This window comes from Ostrea edulis, chromosome 3 (genome assembly GCF_947568905.1).
Source record: "Ostrea edulis chromosome 3, xbOstEdul1.1, whole genome shotgun sequence".
Lineage (NCBI taxonomy): Eukaryota > Metazoa > Mollusca > Bivalvia > Ostreida > Ostreidae > Ostrea > Ostrea edulis.
Window position 1 is genome coordinate 95,180,292 of NC_079166.1, and position 14,616 is coordinate 95,194,907.

Sequence of the window (14,616 nt, forward strand, 5' to 3'; positions counted from 1 at the left end):
TCGATATGTAATGTGTATTGTACGATATCTGAAAAGCATTCGATTCATATAGTGAAATGAACATTACATCCCTTCAAAGTATTCTCCGCTGTTTGAAATACAAAATTTCAATCTCTGAATCCATTTCTGAAATGCGTCACGGTACGCTGATTTAGGTAGACCTCTGAGGCACTGACTGATGGTTGAGCTAAGGGCTTGTCAAGACTTGTAACGACGACCAGATAAGAACTTTCAAAGTTTGGGAAACAGGAAAAAGTCGCATGGGGCTAGATCTGGAGAGTATGGTGGGTGTGGCAAGGCGGTAATCTCGAACTTCAAAAATTGCTTCACAAGCTCGGGTGTATGCGATGGAGCATTATCATGAAGTAGACGAACATGCCTAAATCTTGACACAGGGCGTCGTTTATGATATTAGTTCTTGAATTTTTTTGGGATAGCATGACCTGTAACACGTTTGCCCTTCGGCACCGGACTTTGCGGCTATACATTCATATGAGAAGAATATGCAATAAAGAATCTTTTTTATGCTTATGCATATGATTCTTTTGGCATCTACAGGCCTTCTACCGTGTTTAGTTACCCATATTTTGTTTCCAATTTTTCTTATTGGTTCGAGATAGTGAACCCATGTTTTGTCACCAGTAACAATGTTTGCAAATTGTCTTTGATTGGATCTGGGAAACATTTTGAGCAATTGCTTAGCGGTTTGTACTCGTACCCGTTTTTGGTCATCTGTCAATATATGCGGTATCCATCTGGTAGAATCTTTCGTATTTTACGCCCGTACGAAATAGACTTTTTGATAGTGTGCAATCAATGAAAGAACTTTTTACAAATATCGACAATCATTATATTATACAATATTTACAAGAATGCAAGGTGAAGATAACGAACAGTGATCAATCTCATAACTCCTACAAGCAATACAAAATAGATAGTTGGACAAACACGGACCCCTGGACACACCAGAGGTGGGATCAGGTGCCTAGGAGGAGTAATCATCTCCTGTTGACCGGTCACACCCGCCGTGAGCCCTATATCCTGATCAGGTAAACGGAGTTATCCGCAGTCAAAATCAGTGTGCCAAGAACGGCTTAACAATCGGTATGAAACACGTCAGACAGCATTTGACCCAATGCGAGGTTGTATTGACGAACTAGATCGTTATAACGACCATAGAATTTGCGAAATGCTGACTTCAATCGAGACTGTGGAAATCCCTGTACCATCAACTTGTTTGTCAGAAGCTTACCTCGATTTAAAAACTGACTATACCCAGAACAAGCTCTTGCATATCGAATCAGTTGAGATATATAAACACCATATGCAGGTGATAATGAAATATTGCTACACAAATATGGGAAGTTGACGATGGAGAAGCTGAAATCATCCCGTTTGTCATACAGTTGAGTTGTCAGTTTGCCGTTAATGTCTACTTTCAATAAAATATCTAAGTATGAAGCAGAAGTGGACGACTCTGTGGTGTCCTTTATTTCGAGCTCACAGAGATATATCAAATCGACATATGAATGCGACTTTTACAGAAAAATTTAAAATTTTTATAATGCAACTGTTTATATACACGAATTAGTTTTTTTTTTTTAACTTGTTTATATACATGTATTTTTAACTTTTATGTCCGTCGGATGGAACGTTAAAGGGTGTCCCATGTCAAGGATCACAACCCCCTTGGCATGCAAATGATCGTTTCCCTGATGTTCGAAAAAGATTAGGCTCACTGGGGGCCGTCAGGGAAACTCGAACACTCACAACCAAACATAATTGAATTAGTTAATCGCCGTAAAATGGCTGAAATATTGCCAAAACGGCGTAAAACCCCAATCAATCAATCGTACTTTCTAAATACGCTTCAAATTGAAATGCACCCGCGATAGCGATATGCCAACAACTTTGGGTATATCATGAATCGTGTATCTGTCATCACTTTCAATTATTTCCCTGACTTTTGAGACATTTGCCTTGCCTGTTACAGTCACAGGTCGGCCAGATTTTGCTGTATTTTTGACGGACTCTGTCAGTCAGAATTTTTTTTTCTCCACTTACAAACTGTCTCATAAGATACCATCTCAGACCCATAAACTTCTCCAGATTCAGTAAAAATCTGCACTACCGAATGACCGAGTTTTGTGCGAACTTTCATATAAGCTTTAATTTCTTCAATATTCCCAACCCGTTTGCCAACTATTTTACAACAGTGGTCAACGACTGGCTCTATTAAAATGACTATAAGTTTAAAACTTTGTGGAATTGAAGGCTCGTGTTTATACCGTTGGAATGGTATTAAATAAAGCTATTCAAGAGTATCATCATCCACGAAATCGTGCAAAGCGTTATCGCGGTGTGGTACAAAACACATTACATATCGAACAGCCCTCGTATTTCTATTGTTTGAATATCAGGAAATATGCCTGCCCGAGGTGTCTGCGCTGTTTTAAAGTGGGCCAAGTTTTACCTAATGTGCTTCCGCGCAACGACGAAGGACTGGCACATATCCTAATTTACAGTCAATAACATTTGTAATCAAATGCAATCATTTGAAATCGGCACAGATTTCGATGTTTAATAATCAATGTACAATTCACAAATCATTTGGTCTCGAATTCAGTGGTACTTTTCATAGAATTTATTTCTACCTCATTCTTCCATAAAGTGTTCAGAACCTTATCATGAATGACGGTCTACTTGGTGATGTAGTATGTTTTCGCCTTTCAATGAAAGTGAGTGGTATTGTAGTATATTTTACTCATGACGTGTTTCATACCAATTGTTAGGTCGTTCTTGGCACACTGATTTTGCCTACGGATGAATCCATCTACCTGATCAAGATATAGGGCTAACGGTGGGTGTGACCGGTGCTTACTCCTCCTGGGCACTATCATTCTAATCATAAACTTAATCACCCATTCGATAAGAGAGATTATTTTTATGCCCCCGAGATCGAAGATCAGAGGGGGGGGGGGGGGGGTGTCACATATTGTTTTTGTCCTGTCTGTCATTTTGTCTGAAACTTTAATCTTGATAATAATTTTTGAACAGTAAGTGCTAGAGCTTTAATATTTCACATGAGTATTCCTTGTGACAAGACCTTTCCGTGGATACTAAATTGTCTCACCTTGGCACTTGACCTACTTTTAAAAAAAATGGAATTGGTCATAACTTATAAATGGTAAATATGGGAGCTTTCATATTGCACATGATCATATCTTATGACAAGATCTTTCTACTGGTGCCAAGATATTTGTCCTTCAAACCTTGGTCATCTTTGGAATTTGCCGTTATCGGGGGCATTTGTGTTTCACAAACACATCTTGAATTTCACGTTTTAAAAAAGATAGTTGATTCTGGTTTACTAAAATAAAATATTTCCCACGAGATATTTCTATTGAAAGCAGACTTTGAAATAATTCTAGTATGAAAGGTGAAGATAACGAACAGTGATCAATCTCACAACTCCTATAAGCAATACAAAATAGATAGTTGGGCAAACACAGAACCCTGGACACACCAGAGGTGGGATCAGGTGTCTAAGAGTAAGCATCCCCTGTTGACCGGTTACAACCAGTGAACCAATATCCTGATCAGGTAAATGGAGTTATCCGCAGTCAAAATCAGTGTGCCAAGAACGACCTAACAATCGGTGTGAAACATATCAGACAGCATTTGATCCAATGATAAGTTGTATTGACGAAATAGATCGTTGTAACGACCGTATAATTTGGGAAATGCTGACTTCAATCGAGACTGTGGAAACCACTGTACCATCAACTTGTTTGTCAGTAGCTTGCCTCGCTTTAAAAACTGACCATACACAGAACAAGCTCTTGCATATCGAATCAGTTGAGAGATATAAACACCATATGCAGGTGATAATGGAATATTGCTACATAAATATGGGAAATTGTTACATTTCTCTAAATAAACTTCCCTTTGTTTATTGATTGATATATTTGATGTTCTTCACTATATGAATAATACTCGTAGTAATAAATATTAGACAACGGATATTGATTGAAATATTATGTATTAGGGATATATTTAGTAATGCTTCGTTGATACAAGTATTTCTTACAATTTCAGCATGTTACGCATGTGAAATAATTCATGAATTGCGCAAGGCAATCCTCCTGTATTTTACAAAGGCTAAAGCGGTAACTGATTATCACTAAAGTGTTTGCCGTAAATATTTATGTATCCACTGTTTTTTAACGTTTTCGACTATTTAAATCATCATTGGTATCAAAAGCTACAACTGATTATAACTCACGAGTGTGTTCGAATGTTCGCAGTGAATATATATATCTACTGTCTTTAACGTCTTTGGGAAGATTACTTGGATCGTTCATCGTATCATTGGTATCAATATTTAGGGAATTTTCGGTTTAGTGAAGAACATCAATAAAGAAGGGAAATTTATTCAGGGAAATGTAACAAAACCGCACCACCAATGTTTATTTACCTTGAATTGTTGGGTAGCTACCGGAAGACTAACAAAGAACTGTTCATTCTTCTAGACATAAACAATTCGTTCAATGTTATGTGGCGTAGTACACATTTTACATTCAAAGATCCTTTCTATTATAAGACCAATAATTTCAATTCTATAATACTACGATTATTGATAATATCGATTATAGTAAATTCTATACCGAAATGGTGTTGTGTATATCTGAATGACCCGACTTTGATTGATTGATTGATTGATCATGGTTTTACCCCGTTTTAGCCATTTTACGGTGATGACCTACTAAATTTTATATCAGCTACTTATTTTGAAATTTATTAAGAATGAAAAGAAAGTCGATGGTGATGGAATATCCTGGGGGGGATTAAACCAGTCATGAACTATTTCATTACCATATTCTGACGTAACTGCTGTTGTGAAGTACATGTATACTAGATGTTTTATTCAGTCATTGTTTACTGGTTCATCTGATTATGTCTCAGATAGTTGATATGATGACCTATTTACATCTTCTGGAACTTCACTGAATTATGTTTAAGATAGATCAACTGTAATGTAATGATTAAAGAGAAATTTTGCAGAAATACATTGGATATTGCATTACTGGGGACTGGACTTTACCGATTTGTTGGTTGCTTTATAAATAAGCTTATTCTTGTGTTCGGGTATTCAGCTCAGAGGTGAATACACAACGGGAAATGTCTTATAGACTTTAATTAGTGTTGTTATATTATCCTTGGTATTTTTTATTGTGAATAAGTTTAAATCTTTGGTTCGAAAATATTTTATTGTAATAATAACATACAGAAGGTTTGAACACAAGTTTTGAAAACTTAATACACTATCTCGACTTGAATTAGTACAAATGTCAATATCAAAAATCTATCAAAGACATTAATGTTAATACATGATTAAATCGTTGAAGTGTGTAATTAATTTTTGCTGGTACCTCGGATTAGCCTGATCCACAGCAATGTTGATTGAGAGATCAATACAATTTAATTACATTTTTAATCCAATTGGATATTAGCGTGTACATATGTAATTTCACACCCAGTGGAACGTTGTTATCACGTGATCTTGAGGTTCACTTCTATACATGGAGTTCATTTCACTTTCTCACAGACAAATTTTCTGTGATATACACATTTTCCGTCGCTCCACTGTCCATTATACATCAGAAATATGCATTCTCTCGTCCCTGTATCGCTTGGCTCGTTGGGATACCAGTTACTATAATTTAGAAGTGTGTTCGAGTATTCCCACTTGAACACCCCCGAATCTGTGGATCCGCCCATAAACACTTCACAGTTGATGTCCCAGGCATTGGAGCAGAGAGCTTTAAAATAACATTTAGAAAACTCAGTCCACCTAATAGAATATCATAAGGCAAATTCTGTTATAGGACAGTGCTCAAGAAAATGTAATTTGAAAGCTAATGTTTGGATTTTTGAATCCAAAGTTGAATTCTCTTATACATGAATTTTACATGTACTGATTAGGTTCATAGCAAAACGATTATTAAATTACACCCTTAGTTTATAATGTTAACGGACTTCATTTGGGGTGAATGAAGAAAATGGCTTTTGAATCTGTCAAGTTCGATATTGATTTTGTTTTAAAAAGTAGCTAACAGTAACCATATTTCGATATGTTACAAAGAAAATGATAAAACACGCGCGCATTGAATTGTTCAAGGTAAGCAGCGTCACCAAATAAAATTATGCTGATTAATGTGAAAAGCATTTAAGGATCTCTAATCATGATGATCGTTCTAAAATAGCTTATGCTGAAAAGTGAAAATCACGAATTTTGATTTTTTTTAACAAAGAGGGTCAATAAACATCAGGTGTAAATCTTCCGCTCTTTGTTTATGACGAATTACAAGGATCACTTCCGGTGTTACGCAACCGAGCAGCAAACTGCTGATAGATTATCTGCGTCCTTCAATTACCAACTCTCGATTGATTGTATCTTGCTTAACGCCTCTCTCGAGAATTTTTCACTCATATGGAGACGTCACCAAGACCTGTGACAGGCTTCTAAAATTACAATAATTCTTTAGAGTTGTGTAGTACCCCCTTACATGATAGTAACGATGTTATGATCCAGTCATTTTCTAGTGGTGTCTCAAGTTCTAGGAGGTACGCACCCTGACTTTCACATTGAACCTGCAACATAATATGTAAAATAAAACTTATTAAAGAGTTTCCATAAAACCATCCATTGTATGACTGGGGGATCGCGAAACTTTAACCATCCATTGTATGACTGGGGGATCGCGAAACTTTAACCATCCATTGTATGACTGTGGGATCGCGAAACTTTAACCATCCATTGTATGACTGTGAGATCGCGAAACTTTAACGAACGTTAGATAAAAGACACCACAAGGTCTTCCTAATCTGCTTCATACTTAGATATTTTATTGAAAAAAATATAAACGGCAAACTAACAACTCATCTTTATGTCAAACGGGATGACTTCATCTTCTCCATCGTCAACTTCCCATATTTATGGAGCAATATTCCATTATCAACTGTATATAGTGTTTATGTCTCTCAACTGATTCAATACACAAGAGCTTGTTTTGGGTATGATCAGTTTTTAAATCGATGCAGGCTACTGACAAATAAGTTAATGTTACAGGGGATTCAACGTTCTCGTTTAAAGTCAGTATTTTGCTAATTCTATCGTCGTTATTACGATCTAGTTTGCCAATACAACCTGTCATTGGGTCAAATGCTGTCTGACACGTTTCATACTGATTGTTAGGCCGTTCTTGGCACACTGATTTTGACTGCGGATATCTCCGTTGACCTGATCAAGATATAGGGCTCACGACGGGTGTGACCGGTCGACAGGGGGTGCTTACTCCTCCTAGGCAGCTGATCCCACCTCTGGTGTGTCCAGGGGTCCGTGTTTGCCCAACTATCTATTTTAAATTGCTTGTGGGGTTTATGAGATTGATCTCTGTTCGTTATCTTCACCCTTCATATATGCATACACTATAGATATCCCTAGAAAAATGCTTAAGACTTGCTAGCTCCTACTTATCGCGAATATTTGTCGCCGCGGACCAGTAAATTTGCTGGATTAACATGTCAGAGGAATTTTACCCATCACGATATTATTTCCAAATGGAGATTCTTAAATAAAGTATGGTTATATAGTTATTGATGTGTATAAAATTACAATTGTGGATATTCATTAGTATATAATAATAAAAAAGTATACCAAAACACCCCCCCCCTCAAATCTGACTAGGGGGACAAATATCAAACCATCCAATGCCAAAACAGTTAATACAAGTACCTAGGGACTTATCGTTAGAACATAATAATTACCTTAACATCGCTCAATGTTTCAGCAGTCTAACAATCGGTATTACACTTAACTTAGCGTCGCCCCATGTTAGAGTGGTCTAACAATCGGTATGACACTTATCTTAGCTTCGCGCCATGTTTGGGTAGTCTAACAATCGGTATTATTCTTACATTAGCGTCGCTCCATGTCTGGGCGGTGTAACAATCGGTATGCTTCTTACCTTGGCGTCGCTCCATGTTTGGAAGGTCTGGTTGTTAAGGTAACCCTAGCGTCGCTCCTTGTTTGTGTGGTCTTACAATCGGTATGATATTTACCTTAGCGTCGCTCCATGTTTGGGCGGTGTAACAATCCGTATGATTCTTACTTTAGCGTCGCTCCATGTTTGGGTGGTCTTGCAATCGGTATCATTCTTACTTTAGCGTTGTTCCATGTTTGGGTGGTCTAAGAATCGATATAATAATTACCTTAGCGTCGTTACATGTTTGGGCGGTGTAACAATCGGTATGATTCTTACCTTGGCGTCGCTCCATGTTTGGACGGTCTGGTTGTTAAGGTAACCTTAGCGTCGCTCAATGTTTGGGTAGTCTTACAATCGGTATTCTTCTTACCTTAGCGTCGCTCCATGTTTGGGCGGTCTGGTTGTAAAGATAACAGTGACCATTGAACGGAAACCAACCGGAAGTACACGCTGCGTTAAAGATAAAACACATTATCATAGCAACGAATACAGCCTTAATTTCGCCGCAGTATATTTTCACTGAAACGTGAAACCAAAACTGATTAAGAATGATTATATTAAAGATAATAAGCATTATAACCTAGTCATATTAAAAATAATTATAACTTAGTCATAGCATCAAGATTGTCTGAAGACAGAAAAGGGGTAGAGGATGTGAAAATAGTCATGGTCGAATTTTCACCCTAACTCAATGTTAGAGTTAGAACAAACTGAGGAAATGATAAGATGCAGAATTATAAAGTATAAACTTTCAAAAATAACAAAGAATTGTGAAGAGTATGGACTGGTGGTCCAAAAATGGGATCAGCGAACTTTTCAGGTAGAGAGAACTTAACATACTTACCGTCCGGATTAAAGAAGTACCTCCACCCCGTCTCTGACAAGGTTCTGTTTGTATTGAACTCATCCATGTAGTGCATCAACAACCGACAGTATCTAAGTTCCACATTATACAGAACGCAGGGACAGGCCGGACTGGTGGTACATCGTAGTGCGCACTGCAGTAAACTCTGACCCTCAGAGGACAGAAGCACCCCTGAACTTCGGATAAGTTGTGCGTTGTTCAGCGTGTCATCAACGTTCATGTACATGCTTCGGAATTGCCCAAATACGCACACAGAAATGACGAATAAGATTACAATATTCAGCGAGATGTTATGCATCAATTTCATTGTCACTAATGATATTTCATAGTCTTGAAGGGATTTGTTCTCAAACTGAAAATTTCAATGCATACTGTTCCTTTTTAAGCGATTGAAAACGTGTTGGGAGGGTTGTCCAATAAATCCTTTGTTCAATCATCTAACTGTTTCAGTGCCATATTTCTAATTAAAGAATACTCCACTCCACTGTGTGTATACTTTGATCCTCTAAGATGAATTGCTAGAGCCTACAGCATAACATCACTACCACGCGCATACACCAGTCCTTTTACAAAACAAGTACAATGCATCTTTTTTCTTGTCAATTAATTGAAATATCTATTCATGTACACAGTTTTGTAAGGCACTAGATACGTTTTCATCAATTCGAAGTTTTGACAATTATGCTGACATCACGTGGTAGAGTTAATGTCGATAAACAAATTATTCGATGCATTTAATTGAAGCTATTTTACTACATTTCTACAACATTTACACACACAGTGATGACAATTTGAGCAGACCTAAGGAGCTAACTGCCTTCAAAAACTTATCACTCACCCTTTGTGAAATATTAGTCCACGTTCTGGGTGGGTAATTAAACTCATTAACAAGTGGCATGCAAGACACCCTTTCCGACACTAGCGGTGGAAACAGGTGATACGGGCATTTAAAAGTAAAGACCGTAAATAAGCAGTATTACAGCGAGCGTATATTCATGTACGCATGTATGAGAAGTCTCAGTGTCGGTGTCAAGTAACTGCAGACAGCCAATGAAGCGAGATATTTGTTACATTCAATAAAGTAAAGTTATGCATATCGACCTGTTTATGAATAATTCCACAAAAAAAATTTAAGAAGCTAACATGAACATTTAAATGAAGTTCGATGGATACTAAAAGTGAAAACTGCATCATCATTTGGTATTCAATTATTCATGAAATTGATATTCATTATGAAAATCTTTAAATCTCTTAATTTACGAGTCCGTAGACATTGGAATACTGACGTGTCTTTTCTTTCACTTCACCACTTATGTATTAATTCTCTATGTAGATTTGTAGATTTGCATGGTATAAAATAGGAACAGTAAGCATAATAGAAGGATTATAATAATATATTTCTGTTGTTTTTGTTTTGTTTTTCGTTTTAAATAATCTTTATATATTTTTCGCAAAAGGACTCAGGGTACCACTAAAAAGTATTGAAAATATGATGAAGATCACAAGCGTAGCTAAAATGAAGTAGGGTCTAGAGTAAAAGAAGAGGTAAATGCATAAATCCTTTTTACATCGTTTCTTTAATTTTATCCCTCTATCTCCAGGTTTTAGGTCAAAAATCAGAATTGTTGAATAGATAGTGCGCTCAATGTAAAGAGTAACCTTTATCAAACTGATGGCAACAGAATATGTTTTGTTATTAGTAGGTCCAAAGTATAGGCAAGTTATACGTGGTATAGGAAAAGTTCATCATTCTGGATATTTCATTGGGAGTTACTACAGATAAGGGATACCCTGCCAATCATGCTGATTTTTCGTTTCATTTTAAGTACAGATGTCTTGATTTTGAACAGAAATTGAGGAACTGCAATTGAAACAATGAAAGGTGAAGATAACGACAGTGACCGATCTCAAAATTCTTATAAGCAATACAAAATGGAGATATGGGCATACACATACCCCTGGACACACCAGAGGTGGGATCAGGTGCCTAGAGGGAGTATGCATCCCCTATCGACTGGTAACACCCACCGTGAGCCCTATACCTAAATCAGGTAAACGGAGTAATCCGTAGTCAAAATTAGTGTTCCAAGAACGGCTTAATAATCGGTATTAAACACGTCAGACAGCATTTGACCCAATGATAGGTTATATTAGCAGACTGGATTGTTATAACGACCATAGAATTTGCGAAATGCTGACTTTAAAAGAGACCGTAGAAAGCCCTTTACCATCAACTTGTCAGTAGCCTGCCTCGATTTAAAAACTAATCACACGCAGAAAAAGCTCTTGTGTATCGAATAAAGTATTACGTTAGCGTGATACACACTTATGCAAGTATGTAAAACTATTTCATTATTAAATCAAAAATAAATAATGACTTTTGTAAGATATGCAACATTCACTATATGGATATTAGGAGCTTAAAGAAACATTCTAGGAGTAATGTGAGTTCTAAACTTTACACAGATAATGCAATGTCTCCACTTACGATTGAAACTGTAGATTCGTAACTCGTAAATTTTCATTGATAGTTGAATACACGAAAGACAAACAATTTAAAAAAACGTTAAGGACAAATATATGAACTAAATTAATGAATTTACATTTCATTTCAAGTGTCAATTATTTGTATCATGAAAAAGTGAAGATAACGATTGATCAATATCATAAATCCTATAAAAATTTAAAATTAAGGGTAGGCTAAATACGGACCGTCGGAAACACCAGGGGTGGAATCAGGTGCCTAGAATGAGTGAGCATCCTCTTTTGACCGATCACACCCATTGTGAGTCCTATCTTTTGATTAAGTAAATGGGTAATTTGTAGTCAAAATAGTACGTTAAGAACTGCTTAACAATTGGTATGAAACACGTCGAACACCATTCGACTAGTGACGGTTTGTATTTGGAAATAAGCATAGAATTTGCGAATTGCTGACTTAAAATGAGATTGTGGAAATCCCTATAACAGCAGCTTATTTGTCAGTAGTGTAATTCGATTTTAGAATCGATCAAATTCAAACATGTTCCCGTGGATCCAATCATTGGAGATACATAAACACTGTCAGTTGGCGTTAATGGAAAACTGCTAAATTCCTTTTCCTAACTTTTCCAAGAGTAAGGAAAGTTGACGATGGAGGATGGAGAAGCTGAGTCATCCTGTTTTGTCAAAATATCGAGTTGTTTGTTTGCCGTTAACATCTACGTTCAATAAAACAATCAAATATGAACAACATGCGGATAACCGCATAGAGGCTTTTTTATTTCGTGTTCGGTGGGATGTATTGAATCCACACATGAATGAAAGTTAGTATTGATAATGGTAAGTTAAGCAGACTGCTGAAAGGCAGTGTTTCCCAAGATTACATAGACATTGTTAATGAGAAACTCCAGTATCTTTTTGATATTAATCTCAGAGTATATATGTGTAGGATCAGAATGGTGTGTAACGAAGTAATGTTTAGGTAACTGATCAAACGATGCCGGGGTTTCAATTGAGGTAACCTAGGAAGCGAGGAATGGGTGTGTAATTTGTTCAAAAGTCGTAAATTTTGATGTTGATTTTGGAAAGGTTCAGTGGTTTTAATTAAAGTTCTTTGGAATTTTTGAGAATCCACGGTTGATTGATACTAGTTCTTACATATGTTTTGGCTCAACATCTCTAGATAATATTTCTCCTTTACAGCTGTTAATATTTTGTGAGGATCAGAAATAGGGGCTTGATAGAACAGTTACGGGAACCTGCGATGTATCTTCCTTTGTGGTTTTTATAGAATTTCGAAATTCAGTGTGCTAGCCCAAATTCAAGCATCTAGTTGATTGGGATATCCAATGCTTGTAAAACTGAAATGTTAGTTTGAAATAAAATTCTTTCGTAGGGAATCTCAGGATAAGTTGGAGTAAATACTGTGGAATTAGAGCCAAGTCCTTCTAAAATACACTTGTATTAAGGAATCTAACAAACGAAGACAATGCTGTTGCAAACTCTGTCAGATGGAACCAATACGTACATGCAAGGTGAAGATAACGAACAGTGATCAATCTCATAACTCCTACAAGCAATAAAAAATAGATAGTTGGGCAAGCACGGACCCCTGGACACACCAGAGGTGGGATCAGGTGCCTAGGAGGAGTAAGCATTCCCTGTTGACCGGTCACACCCGCCGTGAGCCCCACATCCTGACCAGGTAATGTTTTTATATGAATAAAATAACAATGGAGTATAATCACTCCTTAACAGCTTGATGACAGGATCGTTTGTAAAATTTGACCTCCCCACAAAAAAGGAAAACTTTATCATTGGACACCAAATACAAATTGATAACTGCAAGAGATACAAGAATTTGAAGTCAAAATCTGAAATGACAATTTTGCCTAAGTAATTTCAAACACCTTACCGCTATCACAGTGCATTAAAAATAGTTTTTGCAAGACTGGGTTCATATTAAAATCTCCAAATATTTAGTATATAACATCTGACGCGGACAACGACAATGTCTTTAAAACATCATGATGCCACTTGCTTATGCTAGTAAACTTTATTTAAAAAAACCCCAACTGGTTCTGAAATTCTGGTGGTACTAGCCTAGACATACAAGTGTGTCAAATGTTTTCACGGCGATCGTTTCAAGGGAAGAACTTACTTCCGATATAATATACATGTACATACTGCAAAGGAACTATCGGCGACGAGAGCAAAAACGAAATTCCGGATGAAAATGTGACGTACAATCAACCTCGAAATTGTATGTGTAAAAAATGGGGATCACGGCGGGTGTGACCGGTCAACAGGGGATGCTTACTCCTCCTAGACACCTGATCCCACCTCTGGTGTGTCCAGGGGTCCGTGTTTGCCCAACTATCTATTTTGTATTGCTTGTAGGAGTTATGAGATTGATCACTGTTCGTTATCTTCACTTTGCATTAAAAAAAAAAAAGATTATGTAGAGACGAAAGTAGATGACGAAATTTTTGTAGACATCGGAAATTGAAATATTCATTCTTGGTCAGCTCAATTAGAAACAAAAGTTAACAAAACCCACATATTTTTTTTGAAATAAAATACTTTAGTGGACTAAATTTAATCAATTATCTATATGTTGTAAATTGTATAATGTAATAAATTCATATTTCTGCTTTTCGTAATCGGGATCGAGATGCCAAATGAAGCCTCCGATATGGTCGACATTTCCGATTTCGCTTATTTTGAACTTCGGTTACATTGAAAGAAAAAGATTGGTCCCCTGAATTTCAATATATCTGGAGTAAGCGGTATATAGCTTTATAAAGCTGTTTTAAATAGCTTGATTAAGCTAGTTTAGACGAATTTGATTGAAGTTGCATAATAATTTTTGAATGTGGTCATTACCACAATACTATTTTAATTAGAGTTTATTTAATACAATGTCTTTCTAAGATTTTTATGAAAGGAGAATTTCTTTTATGTTGTTAATTGTCGACTACCCTGTGTTGAAGCACAGATAAGTATGACGACAATAGGTAACCTTTGGTATGTCAAGGACCCGTGTTTACCCTATTCCAAAACTTGGATTCTTTATAGTAATGATGAGATGGATTACGAAATTGCAAACTAGTGTTCTCAAGCTACTAACAAGTATTACATAACACGTCTAAAATCGAGAGGTTTAAAACTCATAGTCCACATGATAAATATGGAAAACCTGTCACAATGATATGTATGTAT

The 14,616-nt window shown here is 36.5% G+C and overlaps 1 protein-coding gene across 1 annotated transcript; it reads right to left on the reverse strand.

Moving 5' to 3' along the window:
- Nucleotides 1–5,251: 5,251 nt before the first annotated feature.
- Nucleotides 5,252–9,842, reverse strand: LOC125675815 (neurocan core protein-like). The gene is made up of 4 exons (XM_048913626.2): nucleotides 8,893–9,842; nucleotides 8,419–8,498; nucleotides 6,570–6,654; nucleotides 5,252–5,822 (listed from the first exon to the last, which is right to left on the reverse strand). The coding sequence occupies exons 1-4, from the start codon at nucleotides 9,218–9,220 to the stop codon at nucleotides 5,590–5,592; spliced, it is 726 nt and encodes a 241-aa protein (XP_048769583.1). The 5' UTR covers nucleotides 9,221–9,842; the 3' UTR covers nucleotides 5,252–5,589.
- Nucleotides 9,843–14,616: the final 4,774 nt, after the last annotated feature.